At 37.2% G+C, this 22,891-nt stretch overlaps 1 protein-coding gene across 1 annotated transcript in view; it reads left to right on the forward strand.

The window, feature by feature from the left end:
- Positions 1–13,235: 13,235 nt before the first annotated feature.
- The window catches only part of Fshr (follicle stimulating hormone receptor), a 171,848-nt gene continuing 162,192 nt past the window's right edge, over positions 13,236–22,891 (forward strand). The window contains exon 1 of the mRNA XM_046422258.2: positions 13,236–13,390. Within this exon, the coding sequence (XP_046278214.1) occupies positions 13,236–13,390 (155 nt within the window). The remainder of the gene's footprint in view (positions 13,391–22,891) is intronic.

Consider the following 22,891-nt stretch of genomic DNA (forward strand, 5'->3'; position numbering starts at 1 on the left):
CATCTTTATCTGTTCTTACCTCAGAGAAGGAAAAACAAATATCCATCAACAAGAAGAGGAGGGTAAATTCAGATGAATTCTTAAGGATCCCCATAAAACATTGCTATTTGACTTTAATTCTACTGTATCCTGAAATTATAATTTGTAAATTGTCATTCTGATTTTAAAAAAAACCAATGAAATATTTAGTGGTAATAGAACATTTTGAGAAAAGAGAGTCACTACATCTTATCTGGTCAGCATTTTCCCATGATTACTCACCTCAAAATGTAGCCTTCCATTTGTTGCTTTGGTTCTTCTTTAAGTAAGTGAGTAATGGACACCTCAATTCTGCCATCTTGGATTCCCCCAGGTTGGTCAATACAAAGACTTTAATGTGATTTTTCTTGTGCTCTCCCTTGATTCCTTACAGAAACTTCTCTGTATGGTACTGTATTTGTGGTTTAATGAACTATTCAAAAAAAAGTTTTGAAATAAAATAAATAGTTCCAGATCTTTAGTTGACTTTTATAAAATCAAAACTCTTTGTCTGCAATGCTAGAAATAATTACCCCTTCCCTTCTGTCAGTTGCTATGGGGTGGTTTAGTCTTCACATTCTTAAACTGGAGTATATGGCATTTTGCCAAAGGAAAATATGAAGCTGTAGAGTAAAAAGTGGCACATCTTTTCTTCTTTGCACAGAACTCTTACTAAAAATATATTGAGAAATTTGATAGTAAAGTAAATGTGACTGTATTGTAAAGTAGAATGTAAAATTTGCATGCACGTATAATATAAGAGACTCCATAGAAATGGTGGCCTTCTTAGGGATCTCTTTGGAAAACTCCCTCATTAGAGATGTTTGATGGAAATTGTCAAGGAGGCTCATCTCAAAGCAAGCATTATTTTTGGCATTAGTGAAGAGAACTTCATATTTTAGACAAAGGGAAGTTGCTGTCATTCTCAGACAGTTATAGGACTGGTGCTTACTATCTAAATTGATACTGTCAAGTTACTCCAAGAAGCATTTTTATGTTTCTTTATTACCAGACGTAACAAAAGACAGCATGTCATTTGATCGATGATGCTGTCATAAATCAACACCCATTTGTCAGCTCCAAGAGAATAAATGACAAGAGGGTAAGGGATGAAGAGAGGAGGGGCCTGGGTTAGAAGGTCACTGTCACATTGAAGATGTTCCTGGATCCTGTTGGTTTAAAACACACCTAGACTGTCTCCCTCCCTCTCCTATTCTCATCCTCACTCCTCACCTCCCTTCCTTTTTTTTGGGAGGCTAGAACAATAGTATGGGATATTTTACAGACTGTTGCCAGGTTTTCTGTTAAGAGAAACTCTGAATGCTTTTGGTTATGGTGCAATTTGTAAATTTTAAACAAAAGACTCTTGAGAGGCTCTTGAGAATTAAGAAGTTCTTTAAACCCCATAAGTTAAACCAGTCCAAATGCACTAACTTTGGCAGTAAGCAAAAGGTTTCCACATGTCACCCTGACACAGTAAATTAGAGCTGCCTTGGCTGAGTAAGGGGTGGGTGAAGGTTGAGGGACTAAGTTGCCCAAATCCATGACCTGACATCAGATAGGAGACAGTCATTGCATAGCAAATGAAGATTGTTTCCATTTGGCTCCTCCTTGCCCTGAAGATGTTCACTTCTGAATAACATGGTTCTGTCTCCATGTTTACTGTATCCCTTGGTCCCATGCTAGTAGGTTGCCCTCAAGTCTGGGTGCCTGGATTGTCCTAGCATAATTTCTACCAGAATGCCCTTTCACTCTTAAAATTGTCTGGTTTACATGATAAGTTAAACCATTATTTTAAAAACCTCACTCAAAACTGGTATTAAAACTGAGCTATTTTCAGCTAAGTCAGAACCACACAAATAAAAATAGAGCATTGATGCAGGTAATTTGGCCACCGTGAGGTTGGAATGATTCAGCAGGACTATCTGGCAGAAATAATTAAGGAATCCAGTCTTCTAGGGTCACTAAGGCAACACAGAGAAGGGCTCGTCGCCCCAGCAAGGTCGACTGAGCACAGCCCACAGAGGTGCCAGCCTGCCAGTCAACCAGCATCAACTGCTGCTCCCTCTCCCCCTCCCAGGCTGCCCTTGCTTTCCAGGATGGGGCTGCCTCTCAGTAGCAAAGGTGCTGACTTTAGTGCTTCAATTCTGGACTTTCATTTAATAGCCATGTGACTTTGGGCACATTCACTTCACCTCTGTAAGCCTCAGTCTTTCCCCATAAAATAAGAATAATCGGAGCTGCCCTATAAGATTGGTAGAAGGATCAGAAATTATATAGCAAGGTATTTATCCTGAAGTGCAGCACAAAGTTAGCCCAGATAAATAGAAGCAGTTTTCATATGTAGATTTGAATTCTGAACAGTTTAGTATATGACTCTTCACATCTTATAAGTGGTCCCTATTTTTATAGCTGGCTTTCATCTCTCCTAATAGATGGTAAATATCTTGAGGGCACAATCTCCATTTTACATCCCAGCTTTGCTCACAGGTCAGTTCATCAGCTACCTCCCAAGCTCAGCGCACAATGGCACTCAGGGGCCTCCAGCTCTCCCCTGGCAGGGCCCAGCAGAGCACAGTACTTGGATAGCCTTTAGTAACCACAGGGCAAAGGAGATTGCTAAGAGGCAAAGGCAAAAGGTCCTGTGTGGAATTGCAATGAATTATTCTTTGAAAGCAGTAAAATTTCACTGCTTTTCTTTTCTTTTTTAAATTTATTTTAATTAGTTACACATGAAAGTACAATGATCTTGACATATAATATGTTCACAAATACTAAAATCTCAGTATTATTTTTCTTCATTCCAAAAGAAAACATTAGAGAACAGGCCTTAGATTTTCATATGCAGCTCAGTGTTCTTGAGAATCATTGCTCACATTTTCACAAGCAAAGACCCTGCCCCAAAATGCTGGTATGTTTTGAATACATGTACAAGTTGGAGATATATATATATATATATATATATATATATATATATATATATATTTAAAGTATTCTGTTTAACTAAGAGTTTGATTGATGGATCTAGTTGGTATAAGAAGCAAATAGCTAGAAAATTAAAAATCTAGTTATCTTCACTGCTATGGAGACTAAGCTTAAAATCAGTTTTCTTAAGCACTATGGCGGTATACATGGTTTACAACTAAGTATGAAGCTATTTTGTAATTCAAGTATATTCCTATAAAGGAAAGAATGTCTGTCATATATTTCATTACATTGTCATAAGTCAATGTCTGGGTTCCTCAAGGGCAGGGACAACATCCTACATATCAACTCCTAGGGACCTCTTTGGTGGACATTGGGTGTAGATTTATATTACTCTTAGCTTTACCACAAGCATTTCTGAGAACATTTGTTTGACTTGAATTTTTTATGAAACTTTCCACAGTAAGCTGTTTACCAAAAACTACTGTTCCACTACTCCCACAGGCTCCTGGCATCTGGACACCTAAAGCTTGTGACATTCACATCACAATACCCCAATTCCCAAGCACAGTCCCTTTCAATTTCTTCTTTCTCTGAACCTAGAAAGTTGGGGATCAAAACACTGACCAAAAGATATGAATAAAATGAGATCCGATTCACTCTTTCTGTGTCTTTCTGTGACACGTTAAATGACACAGAATTTTAAAGAATTTCAAAATCCATTTTGTTCACTCAAAAGCAGCACCCAATTCCCCAAACAAGCTTCCAAAAATGCCTTCCTTCCACCTATCATTAGACTTCCTAGTAACATTTTTGTTGATACAAATGTGCCTGTATACGTTGTTATCTGAAGTGGTCAAGGACAAGTCCAGGAAGGCATATCTTCATTCTGCCCACAGTAAGTTGGCCTTGACCTCCCCACATCCTGACTAGGAGAATGAGTCCTAAGGGGAAGTGCAGGTACATGCCAACAATGGTATATTTCTGCTAACTGGCTTGGCAGGGTCAGTGGCACAGAAGCACTGACCAAAGCTGTCTGCCTACCCTTTCATCACATAAACTAACTTGGAAGTTACCTTCAAAAAGATTCACCCTTGTAGTGACGAGCTGGCTACTTCTCTCTCTCTCATGACAGCTGGTAAGGAGAATATTATACATTGACACCAGACACTCCCACAGTGCTTTTTTTTATTATTAATTTTAGTCCATCTTCACAAGAGCCCTGGAGGATAAGTATTCACACCTCTTTCTCCTGAGAAGAATCTGACTTCCAGATGATCACAGATATCTGAAAATCTCATAGCAGTAAGAAAACGATGACCAGAGCCCAGGTCCCCAAACTCCACATTATTGCTCCTTCCTTTGCTGGTCCTAAGAGTGGGTGATGTGGATGATCAACTGCATGGGTCCTAAAGGATGCTCCTGTCAACCATCTCCCCATACTCCGAATATTCTGTCAATTGTTTCTCCTTAGCTTCTACTACTGGCATCCAGTGAATTTATCCTCCTCAGGTCCAGCACTTGTCCCTGACCCCCATCCTGAGCCCCCAATACAGGACCTTCAGGTGCATGTGTGTAGGTTGTGCCCTGCCCACCCAAGAGAGTTCATTAACATTACAGCTTACACTAACTGTCATTTCAGTATGGAAAAGGTGTGCCTTGGCCCATCAACCATGTGTGGCTGGTGATGGAACCGGTATGCTAAGCTTATATTTAATATCCTCCTATTTGTTCAAATCTCATCTGATTTTTATCATAAATATGATAGAGGAATAAAATATTAATAAAGTTCAATGTGTAAAAAAAAGCATATTGAAAGCAAATCAACATTGTGATTTTGATGATAATGTAGATCAGTTGGAAGTAGAAAGGGATTTGTTTCTTACTAAGTAAATATAAACCTATGAAATAAGACTTTCTAAGTAGAAAATAAGTATCTTAGACTAATTTATAATGTAATTTTAAAAAGACTACCTTATTTTATTTTTCTTCTTTGGTTAACAGCATGATAGTTAGTAATTCCACAAACTACTAAAAGCTGAAAATAAATCTTCAACATTGTCATTGTTGGCATTTCAATCAGGTGACCCTACTTGTACTTTGAAAAACAATAGGAAAAAAAGTAAAAATTACTTAGCATGGACAGTGGTGTCTTCTAAATATTTAGGTACTATGATAAAATGTTGGTAAAAATGGTTGCAGTCATTTCTATCTCTGCACAACACTTTGCAATGTGACATTGTGTTCCTCCCAATAAGCGGTAGTCTCTGTCTCCCCCATCCCCAGCCCTTGAATCTTGTCTCTGATCTTGTGACTTCATACGACTAATAGTCCACAGCAAATGTTAGGGTGTATGTTTTAGTCAGTCTTTTTGCAGCTGTAAACAAAAGACCTGACAAGAACAATTTTAGAGAAGGAAAAGTTTATTTGAGTCTCAAGGTTTCAGAGGTCTCTGTCCATATACAGCTGACTCCATTGCTGTGGGCCCGAGGTGAGGCAGCACATCATGGCAGAAGAGTGTGGTGGAGGAATGCCACTTAAGGCATGGCAGCAGGAAGCCAAGAAAGAGCTCTGCTCACTAGGGACAAAACATGAACTCCAAAGGAAGGCCCCCAGTGACCCATCTCCTACACCCTACCTGCCTACAGTTACTACCCTAGTTAATCCCTGTCACAGGATTAATGTGCTGAGGTTAATGCTGTCATAACATAATCATTTCACCTCTAAATTTTATGGCATTATCTCACACATGAGCTTTAGGGGGACACCTAATATCTAAACCATAACAATGCACTAACATGGAGCCTCCTGGACTATCATGTGCATGCCACCAGGCTGGCCTGATGGGGATATGCAGCAAGGTAAGGGATTCAGGCTGAAGCCATCTTGGACCAGCCAGATCCCAGTCCACCCAGCAGCACTGACCCCAGACACATGAGTGAACCCGGCCAAGTCTACTACTCAATTGAACCCAGACCAAGTTGCTGACACCCAAAATAATAAATAAAACAAATAGTGATTGTTTGAAGACATAATGATTTGGTGTACTTTGTAAAGTATCAAAATCTAATATCTTAATACAAAAGAAAGAAACCAACATCATCTTCTATTCTTTAAATTTAGTTTTCTTCTGACAGAAGAGTTCCTGGTACAAGTGTTTCTACCTCAACTCATTTTTCAGTCAGACCTGTAAGATTTTTATCCTTTATGTGGCTATTTTCTCTACCGTTAGAACACCTTTATTCCCAGCCACGGAGCATCCAGGTGTTCTCCCACCAACCTCAGAGGCATTATCTTCACATGAATTCCAAACAAGGAAAAGAAAATTCCCAGTAAGGAAAATAAACTTGGATTGGAAATTAATTTTCAGATTTATTTACAAACCATTTCAAATTTCTGACCTATGACAAACAGGTTTGTGAGACAGTCCAAGAAATAAAATCTATCTGAAGATACCACATTCCTCTTCCAGTTCAGCACGGCAAAGCTGGGCTTCTGCCTCAGTATGGAGATTTGAGATCTATGATGTTTGAGAAACTTTATGTCATGAATTCATGAAGCCAAATGGACCTTGATGTAGAATTCCTAAGAGACAGATTCCTAAGACCATCATAATCATAGTTATGATCACACACCTGATGGGTGCATAGATCTTGCTAACTAGGAAATCTACGTGGAATCCCGAGCAACCTGAAAGCAAACCAAGTATGAGGGGTCTTCTCATGTAAGGAAGAACTGGCAGTGACTCAAAAGAAAGCTGTTCCTAAAACAGAATAAATAGAAGGAAAGGCAAGGACATTAGTGACAATATATAGAAAGGATGCAAGTCAAAGGGGAGATTTTTTTACAGAGACAGAAAAAAGATCTGAATTACACATATACTTTTCATGGTGAAATATTTAATAATAAGAAACTTAATTCAGGTTTACACCACTAATCTCACTTTTTACATCTGAGTCCCTTTATAGTAATGGGTTTTTTTCCTCTCTATCTATATCTAATGGTCTTGTCAAACATTGTTGTCTCAAGGGTTATGTCCACTTTTTAAAATTATATTATATTATACATATATTATACATACATGGAGTATAACTTCTCATTCTTCTGGTTGTACAGTATGTAGCGTTACAATGGTCTTGTAATCATGTATGCGCATAGGAAAGTAATGTCCAATTCATTCTACTATCTTTCCTATTTCACCTCCCTTCCTTTCATTCTTTTGTTTAATCCAAAGTACTTCTACTCTTCCCTCAACCCCTACCTCCTCAAGTATTATGAGTTAGCTCCCACATATCAGAGAAAACATTCAGCCTTTGGTTTTGAGAAATATGAAAGCTTATTTCACTTAGCATGATATTTTCCAGTTCCATCCATTTACCAGCAAATGCCATAATTTCATTTCTCTTTAGGTTATGCCCATCTTTGGTCATAGAATGAGTAGTCTTTCTCCTAGCTATAAAAGAAACATTTAACTCCAGAGAGCTGCTTCCAAGACCCAAACACATATATCCCTACCCTAAAAGACTTTCTGTCCAGCCAGACCCTCATAAAGCTCAGAGAACTCATAATGGAGCTAAATACACAACTATATTTTAAGCTTCAGCTACTAAAGTAAAATGACCTACATTAGAGTTTATTAAAAAGTGAAGATTCAGATAAGCTCTAGCTCATGAAAGTCTAATGAAGAATGGCTAAAGAACTTGGGGGTTGCCTAGACAAGTGAAAACATGGTTCAAGAAGTACAAAATAACCAGTGATAAGCAGGAACTAGCCCCTACCAGCTCATCTAGGCAGATTGAGAAATGGTCAAAGTTTTGAAGTTGGTTGACAACACACTGTGCACTTGACATAGGCTATGGTGGGAGAATTTATACCACGGAAATAAAACAAATGATACAAAATATGTACTTTTATTTTCCTGGAGAGCCGGTTGTTAAACACTTGCTACCAAATCACTGAAATTAGCTGTCTTTGGTTGTTTTGAAGCTTTTCTTTAGGAGGAGACTATTTTTGGTTCTAAGCAGTGCTACTCAAAACTTTCTAATACAGTACTTACAAAGGCAAATGAGAATAATCTAAACTCCTACAAAATCCATGATCAAAAGTGTCAGGGAGTGTAAGCAAACATTGAATGAATAAAACAATAAAGATACTCAATGATGACAGAACAAAAAATACTGAATAATAATAAATACATGTTATATGGTCACCGATTAGACTTTCAATTTCAAGTTCATGTGTTTTTTTAGGAGAGGAGTTAAAATGTTGATAAAATTAATTTTTAAATAAAAGGTATATGTATATAATAAAAGCATAAATCAAAGGTAAAAATTAAGTAACCATGAAAATTTATAAAGAGATTATTCAATTTGTAAAATGATGAAGAAAGTGGAATAAGAAAACAAAACAAAAAGAGCAAAAAATGAAACAAACAAAGAACTCAACAAATAAAACAAATGATAAGAAAGGAGAAAAATGAAGTATAAAATTTGAACAAATAGAAAGCAAGTGGCATGGTAGAATAAAGGCATCCACATCAATCAATATTTATAAAATATAAATAACTAAGCTCATCTGTTAAAAATAATGAGATTTTAAGAATGGATTAAAACACAAAATCCAATTGATAAGTAGTTGTAAAAGCCATGCCTAAATCATAAAGACACAGAAAGGTTGAAAGGACAAAAAAAATAAATATATATTTATAAAATGAAAAGCTGGCATATCTATATTAAAATCAGATAAAATAAAATTCAAGAGAAAAGGCAATATTCCAAATAAAATAAGGTGCAACAAAAGATAGAAGGTTTAATTTACCAGAAATATCATTCTAAACATGTTTTCCCCAAATAAAATAAACTTTAAACATAAATAAGATGCACATGACTACAGACACAAAAATATAACTCATGAAATTTCAGTAGAAATACCTCAATCATTTAAGCTAAATTTTAAATGCTAGTAAATACATAGAAGATTTTAAGAAAACAACTAGTTGGATTTATTGGGTTAATATAAAACCTGACAATAGGAAACAGAATATTAGTTCTTCTCAAGGTCACATTGAATATTTGCAAAAATTAACTGTGTCGTAAGCCATAAAAATTTTCAATATGTTTGGAGGAAAAAAATAAAGTCAACATAGACTACATTCTCTGATCATCATGCAATTAAATTAGAGGTCAATAACAAAAGATATTAAAATATCTCTGTTATTTTAAAATTCAAATATACATATTTCAATTGATCTGTGCATCAAAGTAGTAAGAAATTAAGATAAAGTCAGAATTAAACTATAATGAAAAATTTAACTGTCAACATTTGAAGAATAGAGCTCAGACAGAAATTACAGTCAAATTACAGTGTATATATTAGAAAGGAGGAGAAACTAAAAACTTTAAGCTGACATTCAAATAAGAGATGCAACAAAGAACAAGGAAAATAAAGGGGAAAAAAGACAAAAATTGTGGAAAGAAAACAAAAATAGAATAGGATCAGTAAAGGCAAAAGTCGGTTCATTGGAAGGACAAACAAAATAAAGGAAATCTGATAGGCTTAATCAATAAAAAGAAACTAGACAGAATTCAACAACATTAGAAATAGTTTGGGAGAGGATTTTAAAAGAGAATACTAAAAATTTTATGACAACATTTAAAACCTGAATAAAATGAGAGATTCCTAGAAAAACTGGAACAATGAATTTAAGAAGAAATAAAAGATGTCTGATAACAATTTTAAAAGTTGAATTAATATTTAAATCTTCAAATGCATGTGTGCATGCATACACATACATTAAACCAGGATTTAATGGTGTTACAGGCAAATATAGCCATACCTTTAAGGAATAGATTAATCCAATCTAAAATAGTTTTTTTTTGTGTGGTGGGGGGGACAAAATGCAAGAGATAATTCCCCATCTCAGTCTACAAGACAAATATAATCTTGATAATAAACCATATAAGGAGAGTATGGGAAAGGAAAATTAGAAATAAAATTTAAAATAATTACTCATTGCTAAATTATAAATTATTTATGAACATAGGTGCAATAATCCTAAATAAAACATAAAATCAAATCTTTCACTGTACATAATAACAATAACTCATAACCCAGTTTGCTAATACCAGGAATATGAGTAGTTTAATAGTATAAGATTATTGTCATAAAGAAAGAGAGAGAGATGTAGAAGACATAGGAGCGGGAAGGGATGAGAAGAGAAAGAGAGAGAGGGAAGAAAGGACATTGGAAGGAATCAAAAATAAATAAATTTTCATTATGTTCACACACGGAATTATTTAGATGTTGATGATAGTCTACATGGAAAATGTAATAAGATAATTGGATATAAGGATAAATAGTCCAAAATCAGTTGCATTTTACAATGTAACAATAAACATAAAATGTGACTTTAAATATTGGTAACATTAACAATAGCATTAAAACCTGTATATGCTATGTCTAGAAACAAGTTTAAGATATTAAGGCATTCATGGATAAAAGTCTAAAACTTTATTGAATGACATCAAAGAAGGCCTACAAAATATGGTGATACACCATATTTATGTATAGGAAGACTTAATATCTTAAAGATGACAACCAATGTAAGTCCATCCAAATACAATTATATTGTTTTTTTTCCAAAGAGTTTAATAAGCTGATTCTAAAATTCTTTCATACAGGTCCAAAATAGTTCAGATACTCCTATCCTATAAGAAATGTTAGAGGTATTTTCTTACTATATATCAACACTTACCTTAAAGTTCTAGTAATTAAGGACAGTATAACATTGGTGCATTATAGATAAAAAAGACAATGGAATATGAAAAGGCTTAGTTAGATACAAACCTGCAAAATAGTTACTTGAGATATAAAGAAAGTTATTTTTTATAAATTAGAGGAGAAAGGACAGTGTATTCAATAAATTCATATGGATAAAAACAATTATGCTATTACATAAAAACTGAATTGAGTCCCTGACTCACACCATACATAAATTTCAATGCCAACTATATCAAAGACTAAAATCCACAGAGGAAAAAACTAAAAAACTTTTAGAAAAAATCATAACAGCATATTTTCATGATTCATGACCTCAGGAAAAAGAAAAATTACAAGGGAATGAAAACATAAATTGTAAAGTGGATTATACAGTCGTGAAGATCAATAACTACAGCTACCCAGAACAACATGGCTGAATCTTAGAAATGTCAATTAGTGTAAAATGGCAAGTAGCAAGACTATTTAAAAAGTGATATAATTTACAAAATCCAACCAGTAAAAAGTTTAGCAACATATATTTAGAGATTCATACCTCAGTGATAAAATGATGTTTTTTAAAAAAAAGCAATGATACAAAATTCAGAGTAATGGTCACTTCTGGGCATAGGAACATAAGATGGGTAAGTGAGAATCTACTGAGTAAGTGCAACCAGGTGGGTTATATCTTTTTACTCTTCAGTCCACAGCAGTTTATTATTATGCTTAATAAATTGTATGTTATACATATAATCTGTAAATTGTAAATATGATGGATATTATTTTATTTATGTATTTATTTGATACTAGAAATTGAATGCAGGGGCACTCTACCACTGAGTCATACCCTCAGCCCTTCTCATTTTTATTTTTTATTTTGAGATAGGGTCTTACTAAGTTGGTCAGGCTGACCTGGAACTCGTGGTTCTCCTGCCTTTGCCTCTTGAGTCACTAGGGTTACAGGTGGTGCCATTGCATCCAGCATGACATATATTTTAAAATAAAAATTTCAACTAAAAAAATATTTTGGTTCATTGTACAAAGACTAATTTAGCTATAATTGAAGCTCTCCAAAATCTAAGTTGAGGGTTTTTGGGGCAGAGGTATGGGTGTGGAGATTCAGTTGGTGATGTTTTTCATCACTGGAGTTATTCAAGAACAAGGAAGAAATCCTTTTTATATTGATGACTATTTTAAAATAATCTTAAGTGTTAGTTGACTGATTGAATTAAATCCAACATTCTGCATCTGAAAGACTAATTCCTTGGATCTATTGTTGAGTTAACTAATTTAACTGCTCATGTTAGCCAAAATTGTTAGCAATATGGAATCCATACTAATACTGTTCTTATCTTCCAATCCCAGAATTAGAATGAATCAGTTGTTTCCAGAAAAAGCTAGGGAGAAACTTCACCCCCAAAATCACTTACTTCTGTTTTCTTCCTGATAATTTAATCCATTCAGGGAGACTGAAGTGGGGGATAGATATATATTTTTAGCATTTTCATGAGACTCAATTTTGTGCAACTAATTATCTAAAGATGATGTTAAAACTAATTTTAGCAGGTAATAAGCTGAAGGCATGATTTTAGAGACTTTCGTGTCTTTTCATCTTCATAGATTCTGGAGTTGAAAGTAGAAAACCACTTTACTAAAAGCACTGCCAAATAGTCCTTATATCCCTCACCATCAAGGAGATTACTAATGCCAAATAAAGCGTCAAGCTGTCACCTACAGGAAATATCTTAAAGCTAAAAGTACAGATTTAATAAGTTCATTTATGCCAACTGCTAAAAGTCAAGGGCAATCTTCAGAATCTAGAAATGAGAGAATTCAGAAAGGACATGCAGGAAGGAGTGGAGCATGTTGGTATTTACAAAATTCCCACCAGTAACAGCTCAGACCTTAGATCACTCGGATGGGACAGTTATCTCTGTAGATAACTACAGAGGTTTGCTAACCCTCCCATTTATGTCTGAGTAATGTCATTAATTACAGTGAGAAAGAGGATCCATGACTTCAATCCAGATGGTCTAATTTTACATTAGATGGGCCAGAGGAAGAAGCTGATGCTGAAGACTGAAATAAGACCCATCCGTCTTCACATCAGTACCCCTCTTAGTGATGTGTCATTTTTATGGTTGCGTCTTTTGGAGAGAAAGTTGATCATGTCACTTTGTTAGAAGAGAATAGTGAGCAGCAGGGACACTTTTGCAGTGAAATAACAGGAACTTGTTCTAGATAGGCATCAAGGTTCTATTTACTGCCTTCCTTGGGTCAGGCTATAAGAAACCCAATCTCAAAGGATAAAGGTATAGCTTATGTGCCTTAGAAATCACTACTGGGACAGAGGAATTTTACTCAACTGGATGTGACCAAAAAAAAAAAAAAAAAAAAGCATCCCTTGGTGGGTCACATGACCTCACAAGTTCTCAAAGCAGATCTCTTCTCAGAAGGACACTCTGTGGATTCCCTGAAATCGGAGGCAGTTTCTTGTTGCCAATGCAGGAAGAAAACAGGTGGATGGATAAATAAATATGGCCTTGCTCCTCCTGGTCTCTTTGCTGGCATTCCTGAGCTTGGGCTCCGGATGTTATCATCGGCTCTGTCACTGCTCTAACAAAGTTTTTCTCTGCCAAGACAGCAAGGTGACAGAGATTCCCTCCGACCTCCCCCGGAATGCAGTTGAACTGTGAGTATCAGCGGGAATAGCCGCATCACGGGCATTTGTGTGTGGAGTACTATTATTATTTTCACATGAGGCGATATCGATTGGGCTGAAATATTTCTGCTTTGACCAAAGGCTTGAATAAAACAAACTCCCCCAGCCCAAAACTCCTGCCTGTGGCTCTCCAAGGAGCTTAGGTGAGAGTTTGTTCCAGCATTCGTCAGGGAAGGGCGGTGTAGAAACCTAAATCCCAAGGCAAAGGGAAGGGGTTTTAGTCTTTTCTCGACACATTTACTCGAAGGTTCCATGTTCCCTTTAGTGGAGCCAGAAAAGCAAAACCAGAAGCCACGTTAAAAAACTTAGGAGACGGAGAATTGGAGGCAGAAAGATGGCTGATGTAATCTGAGTAAACAATGTGTCTCTCCTGAGGACAATGAATTCATGAATGTTAGAGTCTCTGTCTTTGAAGGCACCAGCAGATAATTCCTGCATTGAGATTTTGCTTCCTGAGGAAAAATGGGAGAGAGAGAGAAGAGGGTAAAAGGCATAACGAAGAAAAGGAAAGAAGCAAGGAAGGAAGGAGAAAGGGAGGGAGAAACACAGGATGCCCACTTTCAATTTTTATAAAACCATTTTAACAGGAAGTAAGTAGATCAGTCTCCTAGAGCCTGGCACCAACTGAGACATCCTCTTCTTCTACCTCTTCGTCTTGGAAATTAGGAATCTGCTGTCCATACTCTCACAGTGAGTTGGGGCAGAACCTAATCTGGAAATCAGCCCTTCAACTCACAAGCAGTTCTTTCCCCCAGGACCTGTGCCTGATTACATAAGCCCACCACCAGGCAGGGTGTCTGATGATCAAATTACTACCCCTCTGCATCCTCAGTGTTTCTATCCCAAGGATTTTAAACAGCAGCCACTATTTTGGATGGAGGTGTGTTTCACCTTTTGTCCCCTAGAGCTATCGATGACATTTATTTTATTGCAAAATGTAGTCATCTTTTCAGTTCACCAATTGCCATAATGACCCTCCACATGTTGGTGAGATCGTTCACTCAGGGACAAATGGTTACAACATGGTTGTCTGCTTGCCCCTTTCCCCTCGACACCCTCCAATCTTTGGTTCCTATCCAGAGGAAGCTGCAGAGACAGGAAAAATAACTGGACGGCTCTGTTTTGGCTCCACCGCCTCAGATGAGACAGTTATTTCTGATCATGCTGAAGAGCAAACCTATGCACAAAGACAGTCTGGCTTATTGGGTCATTCTAAACACAAGAGAAGACCAAGGCACCTGGTCTCCTAAAAGAAGTCACTTGCTCCTAAGTGACTCTGAACAATGTCTTAACCCCTCCTGAGCCACAGCTTCCTCTCTTCTAAACTAATTTTAATACATTGCTAGTTGGCATTATTTTGAACACTAAAAGGTATAGATTCTCCTCCTTCCCTACCCACAATTCCCATCTCTCCTGGACCTTCCCTATTTCTTCCAGTGTTTCCCTTTGGGTCAAGTGGTGCCGTCCACTTGCTAAAGCAAACACCCACCTCCAAATTTCATTGTAGAAGGTAGTCATCTTTTCATTTCACCAATTGCCATAATGCCACTCCACATGTTGGTGCCACATTTCAGATTTTTACTCAGGGACAAATGGTTATAACGTGATAGTCGGCCTGCCAGGTTCCCCTTGGTGTCCTCCAGTCTTGGGTTCCTATCCAGAGGCAGCTGCAAAGAGAGGTCCTCTACCCCCTAAAACTCCCTTCCACAGCAGTCTGTTGCCTATCTGAAATCTCTTCGCCAGAAGAGAGAGTATTTTTTTTTTTTAATTTTGTTTCATTCTTCACAGAAACATAGGTGGAAAAGGGAGGGAAGGAAGGATGGGCCGGAGGAAGGAAGGGAAGGAGGGAAGGAGGGAAGGAGGGAAAGGGGGAGGAAGAGAAAGAAAGGAAAAATCCATTCCCACACCCCAAATCCCCAGTGTGTGTGCATGAATGCGTGTAGAAGGAGCAGGAGTGTGTTCTTTTTACATTATACTAAGGCACAAATAACCAAAATACATATCTGTCCAAAAGCATTTTTTTAGCTGAGGAAAGAAAGCATAAGGCATTTAAATTTTATAGACAGAGATTGTGGGAGAGTGTTGGAAAGAGCACCAGATACAAATTTCATGCTCCTTACACGTGGCTCTGGGTCAGGTGTTACATCAGTACAATAGAAGACAAAGCTGCATAAAATGAGGAAGGAATAAGAAAGTACTTGCCAGTTGTTGGCATTTTTCCCACCTGAGGAATGAGTATGGTTGAGAGCTCCCAGTACTAAAGGTCTCCCAGGTGCCTAATCTTTAGAAGATTGTTTCGTCTGCATGCTCAGTAGGGCTTGAGTTGGACAAACCTAGACTTTGGCTTGGCAATCTTCTTGGTAAGGTATATTGAGGGAAAGTAGAGAAAATGTTGCATTGACTATTAGAAAAAAAAATAGGGAAAGGGCAGGGCTCAGGGGTAGCGCACTTGCCTGGCATGCATGAGGCACTGGGTTCGAGTCTCAGCACCACATATAATAAATAAATACATAAAGGTCAATCAACAAATATTTTTTAAAAAGGAAAAAAATAGGGAAATTATTTGAGAGGTTTTTTATTGTATTAATCACTAAAGAGTAGATTAAATGCTGAGTGAACTAGAACTCAACATCCTGTTACTATGAAAGAAAAATTACTTTATTTTTCCTCCTTAAAAGGATTGGATCAGGGTTATCTGGAATGTTGGCAGAAGAGAGCTGAAAGTGCTGTTCAATTAGAAATATTTCTAATTCACCTTGCAGTCTTCCACGTTTCGGTCTTGGCTTTTATGATGATCAAGTCAGGGTGCAGGTAGATGGAATATCTGGGTTTCATTGATTGCATGTGCTTAATGCACCTACATGAAAAAGCTTTATTATAACTGAGGGCCCACTAGGAAAACAACTCCTATGTTTTACCACATATATTGTTATCCTATCATTCTGTATACTTCATAGCAGTTTCATTTCATTTCATATATCTGCCAGTTATCACCAAAGATTTCTAATACCCTACGATCTGCACCTACTGGTAAGAATGCAGAGGCATCACCAACCAAGGTGGATTCCATTTACCAAATGACACCTACAACTTTCTGTATACTTTGTACATACTGCTTCATGAAATGTTCACGGTAGTACTGCAAATATGGCATTACAGACAGCTCTGTTTCTCAAATGAAGGAAGCCAAAGCACAGAAAAGTTGAATAACGTGGGCAGAGTCAACCCTGAAGCTCCTGGATAGCAGAACAGGGAACCGGATTTGAATCTGTATTTATATTTCCTATGCATGACTTGGGTTCTTCTAGTGTGGTGTCCTGGGAATTTGGACCAAAAGTCAGCTGTCTAGGACATAGAATCTCTTTTACAACTACTCTATCATGGCAGCATGGAGGAGCCATAGATAACAGATAAATGAATGAGCATAGAGTGGTCCAGCAAAACTTACCTCAGGGACACTGAAACTTGGTTTTAATTTTCCCATCACAAAAATTTATTCCTTTGAGTTTTTGCACCATGTAAAAAAATGGAAAAGATTTTTAGCTGATGGGCCATAAAAAAAAAATCGTAAAGCAAGTCAGATTTGGCCCACAGGCTGTATGTCACCCACTTCTGGTTTAGGCTATACCTGAGAGAATGGATCTGAGATGACACGCAGACGGAGAGAGCAATACACTGGGTGAGTAGGTCAGGAGTTGGGCCACTCAGAGGCAATATTTCCAGGTCATCCTTTAACTGGTTCTGATGAGTCAGAGATAGTAGAGAACAGCATCTAGAATCTGATATACTTGAGTTTAAACTGAGGCTCTGCCATTAAGTCTTGGCTCTGTCTTCTGGGCTCTTGGCTGTATAATGGAAATTACATTGTGTGCCTAACTCACAGAATTGCTATGGGGACTAAATTAGACAATGTAGGTAAAACACTTTGCACAAAGTCTTTCATGCTGTTGATAGTGATTATGGCAGTGTTCTTACCTGCAAAAAACTAGGCAAAAGCTACTTACCACACAGGGCTTTCATGAGGAGCAAATCAGTCAAGAGGTATGAAACTGCTTTGGAAAATTGATATAAAGATTTTTTTATAATTCTGAGAAAGTTTGCAATCTTCCTCTTATTTAAGAATAATCTTCTCTTCCCAGTTGGCTGGAGCTCTTAACCTCCATGCGATTACTTTCTGAGTTATATATATATATATATATATATATATATATATATATATATATATATATATATATTTCTTAAGGTTGTCAATATTTGCCAAGAACCCAGGGAACAGCTTCATTCAGACCATTGTCAAAAGAATTTTGATTTCTGAATTGTTGCCAAAACTGCTTCATCTGGAGGCAGTCAGTGAATCTAGAAAGGTCCTTTTAATCTTGCCTTATTCTTTCTCGAGTTAGAATTCCTATAGAGATGTAAACACCCATTCTAAATCTGAAAATTTAAGTCAAGGCAATTGCATGTTTACAACCATCTTTTTATTCAGCAGGGTCAGATGACCATAACACCAAAGAAGAGAAGGGTCCACTGGTGGTCTTTCCTGGCTTAGGGAGATCTGCACAGGGATTGTATTGTAGGCTGCAGCACATTCCCACAGCACATTCCCACACCTCTCTGCAATCTCATTTGATGAGCACTTTGAATTATCTAGTAATCTTTTTCCCTTTTTATTTTCTTTCTCTGCCTCCTATCCTTGTGGTGTTGTCTTGGTTTAGATCATTCTCCATACTCCATGACCCAAGATTATTATTTATTTAGGAGCTCAATAGTGTGTCTAGTTTATAGTCTGTCCTTAGTAGGCCCTTAGTTCTGAGCAATGTATCAGTGTTCTGTGCAAAAGGGGGAGCCAGTAAATTGTGTGATCTCCAAGTGAAAGAGCTTTTGATGTTTGCAAACAGGTTTAATTGTGGAATGTTGTTCCTAAGAACATCTTTGGGGATAATATGTCACAGAACATACTTTGGGAAAGATTAAAAGACTGGTATATCCAACCTCAGAGAGAATCCTTCATAAAGTCTGAACCACAACCAGACCTCTTGACTCCCCATTCAGTTCTCAATAATATCTAGAGATGGACCCATAAGTGGGTTTTCATTGCTTTGTGCCTGAGAAGCAGCTGTTAAAGAATGTGCTGTATTCTCATAAAGAAGATGATTCTAAAGTATTGACTACAGCCATTAGGAAACTAGCTGTTACTTGTTAATGTCATGTAAGTTTCAAACTTTTCCAATCACGTGTCTAATCATTTCACAAAATCCTATCATACTGCTGATAGCAAGAGTTCTCTCTTTTCATTGCCATTGTCTTTGCTTGGGCTTAGACCATCTAATTACTTTCTAATTTATCTCCTTCCTACCAAACCTTCTTTTCCAAACCAACCTGCATGCCATCATTCCATTTCCTCTATAAAACACCACTACCACCATGTTATGATGCCCTAGTTCGAAATCATTCAATAGCTCAATAGCTCACCTTTATGACTTACCTCTCACCATTCTCAGGAGGAACCTACTCCACAGGCTGATGTGGACTTTCTAAGCACTGTGTGTGCATTTCATCTCCCTGTATCTCTATGGTACGCTTCTTGCTTGTGCTGTCCTAAGTTTCTTCTTTGCCTCTTGCCATGCATGCTAGTTACAATCTCACTCAAATTTTGTCTCTTTCATTATGTCATCCCTTATCAGCCTGTCTTTACTTAATCTTGCAATCATCTGAACCCTGCTGCAGTGCATTTCACACTTAATCTTGCTTTGCATTTAATTTTTCATGTGTGTCTTATTTCTTCAACTGCAGTGAAAATTTCCTTTGTACTGCTTATTGTGCCTGGTTCAATGCAATGTATGTTCCAGGGTCTCAATTACGTGTAGAACAAATGATTTAATAAATCAGGGGGAATTACATCTGTTTATTTGCTCTGCTCTCAGTATTGAAGAAAAGATTTCTATAAAAGATGGTTATTGTTCTCTCCTGTGGTGAACTACTATAGGATTTGATAGTTTTCTTGTTTCCCTTGCTTTTTTATGTGTTTGTTTTAAGAAAATGCCGGTGTTATTCCAGAATTTATTAATACATTCAGAAAGACAGAAACAAGTCTCCTAGGTTAAAAGTTGAATATTCCATACTCTAGGCACGTCACTCAGTTCTTTTGACTTAAATAATAGTATCTGCTTCTCTCTACTTAGCAAGAAAAAAAATGAATGAAACTGCTTAAACAAAATCAATTTAAACCAGGCAAAAATGTTCAAAGAAAAATAATTTTGCCAATTAGGATCAGAGCGCACCTGAATGGTTTTCTATATTCCCTAGATGTATTTTAATTGTGGACATTCTCTCTGGTTATCAAAACCAAAAACTCCACTGTTCAGATTGCCCTAGGAATCCAAGTCCACACACTCCTGTCTCCATGTCTAGATACTTCTTTGAAAGAAACAAATAGAGAGGTGGGAGGGAAAGGGAGAGAGAAGGGAAATTGCATGGTAATGGAAGGAGACCCTCAGGGTTATACAGTGGAGGGGGTAGAGAGAGAGGAGGGGAGGGGAGGGGAGAGGTGGGGAGGGGGGAGGGTGGAGGATGGGAAAGGCAGCGGAGCACAACAGACACTAGTATGGCAATTTGTAAATCAATGGATGTGTAACTGATGTGATTCTGCAATCTGTGTATGGGGTGAAGGTGGGAGTTCATAACCCACTTGAATCAAAGTGTGGAATATGATATGTCAAGAAATTTGTAATGTTTTGAACAACCCACAATAAAAAATTAAAAAAAAAAGAAAGAAACAAATAGCACTGCATTCATGCTAATGAATACATAATACCTTTTCTTAATGCAAAATCCTCTACTTTAGTGAGAAATGATATGCCTATGTCCAACATTTAGAATTTAATTGGGCTAGGGGAAAGAGAGGTTTCTATTCCCCACAGAGAAATCAGAAAAAAAAAATGACGAAAGAAATAGCTATAGAAATGCAGTACCTTGAAAAAGTGGCAATTACATTGTAAGGAAAGAATCTTTTAAAGTAGAAGATGAACTCTACCCTGAGAATTGGCTAAGAGCTATAATTTACAGAGTCATTATCAGCAATTGAAAAGTAGGGGTTTGAAAGTACAGAACTGCACTCACTTGGTAATGATAAAATCTCCTTGTTTACCTAAAGGTTCTTGCTGTCCTTCCTCATCCAAGTCTTCTACTAAAGAAACTTGAGCTTCAGAAGCAGGACATCATGGCAGAAAATGGGAAAACCATTTAACTTTTGATTATCCTTCTCCAAAGCCACTAATTGGGTTATCTAGTTACTGTGGTTGATTGGACTATGCTTTTTTTTTAAAGCTGTTAGATGTAGACTCTCCAATTTAGCTTTATTTAGACTAGATCTAGCTTATATATCCCACAAGGTCAGCTAGGAAAAAGAGTAATTATTTTTAATTGCCTAGGATCTGATTATAATGAGATTTGGATGTTGGTTCTTAATCTGACCTCTCCCTGAAGTATCTCACAGTGTGTTTCATATCTCTGACCTGAGCATGCCGTTACTTTGGTCTTTCATATGGAATATGCCAGCTGATCTGAAAATCTTCATGAGGGCTTGCAAAAAAAAAAAAAAAAAAACTATTTCAAAAAGCAACCAAACCCTTGTCATGGATTTGAACTCAATTATACTTTTAGTCTATGAGTGATTTGAATCTACTTTCTTTCATGTCTTCTCCTATACCTCTTTCAGCAAGAACCAACCCAGAACCATCACAGAATCCTGTGTTAGAAATAGAGGAAAAGACACAACATCTCCCTAATGCCTAGCTCAGTGAAAACCCCTGCAAAATAGGGATCCCAAAAGTTTAAGTTTCAACAAAGCATAAAGGTCAGCTAGCCAAGGATATCAGAGAGAAAACTTATGAGATGATGGTTGAAAGATTGAGGCAAAGTGATTCTTTGTTGACTTCAATTCTAAAAAGCTTTGACTTCACAAACATCTTCAGGTATAAATGTTATGGTGAGATTGCAATAAATCACCAAGTTGATCTTAAAAGGGGAGATGGCACATTTATTCACCAGCTAGCAGTCCGGATTCACCAACTTGCAGACCAAAGGGCAGTCTGAAAGTCTACACCCTCCAACCACCTCTTTAGGGGTTAGAGTACACCTTTATAGTCCAAAAGCACACTAATCATAAGTGGCTGTTGCTATGATTCAAAACCACAAACAAACATCATGAGATCTAAAATCATAAGCAGAAGGGGAAGTGGGTCAAAATGATCCTAGTTGAGTACAAGTTATATAATGGTCACTAATATCTAGACGATCATTTTCTGACAGAGTACATTGTCCAAGAAAAATGAGAACCAAAAAGAGAACAATTTTACACTGCATAAGAAGAACAGAAACATTTGCGTTTCTAAGCAAGGTGTGCTAAGCAGGATCAGGTTGGCAAAGGCAGAGTTTTCTCATGGGAGAAGTTTTTCTCACATGACGTGGAGTCTCAGGGTAAAATGGAGTCTGTTTGGTTATTGCCCATAGCCTGGCCCATAATACCAACTTTCTCCAAACCAATAGGCTTTTCCTAGGCCTCAGATTCCAGCAGCTTTTGAATGCTACAATGCTGTGATTACAGCTGTGGGACTTAGGAGGTGAGGATATTTGCCTTTGGTTTAATGGACAGTTCTGCTATTTTGAAAAGCAACATGGAAACCCACATACAAACAGCCCTCCTGTTACTTTCAGTTTGGTAGGGATTTTTAAAAAAAAGAATGTGTGAGGAATCCCAGCTCCAACAATTATTTTGTACTTAAATAAACAAAGGCTGACAGGTCACACTGAACTCTGCACCTCCTCTAGTATTCTCTTGGAATAAGAAGGGCATGAGAGACAGAGATCTCTGAGATGGATGAGTCATAGCCTTGAGTACTAGATTTTCATGAGTGGCTTTAGTTTAAATTTATAATAGTTCATGAAAATTTGGTTCAGGATATAGGATCATATCCCTAGAAAAGAGTGTTACCTCTACTGTGCTTTTCTAACCTCTCAATTGCTCTTTGAGCCTTCTATCTTCTCCCCTCCCAGATTCCTGTCCTGAGCTCTGCCCTACTCTGAACTTCAATGACCATATTCAGGACAAAAAGCTAAAGTCATACATTTGGCATTGATACCCTTTATATTTCAGTATCCGATAAACTCCTGTATCTCCTCTCTCATCTCCCATGCTCTCGGCCCTTTATTCTACAAACTGCTTTCTTTTCCGTGGCTCCCAGGTACATCTTTATATTCTCAACTTGAGTCTGTCCTATTTTCTCCAAACTGAATATATTCTCCTACTCCAGTATTATTCACCTTTGAGACCACAGTAGAGAGGCTCATTTTTCATGAAGTTTTCTTTCAACAGCAAATACGTATTGATTATATATGTGCAATACACTATACTAGGCACTTGGGAGAAAACAATCAATAGGAGAGGCAAGGTCCCTGCTCTTATGAAGTTGC

The sequence above is a fragment of the Marmota monax genome, unplaced genomic scaffold, assembly GCF_021218885.2.
Source record: "Marmota monax isolate L192 unplaced genomic scaffold, Marmota_monax_Labrador192_F-V1.1 WCK01_AAM20220418_F8-fsc00015, whole genome shotgun sequence".
Taxonomy (NCBI): Eukaryota; Metazoa; Chordata; class Mammalia; order Rodentia; family Sciuridae; genus Marmota; species Marmota monax.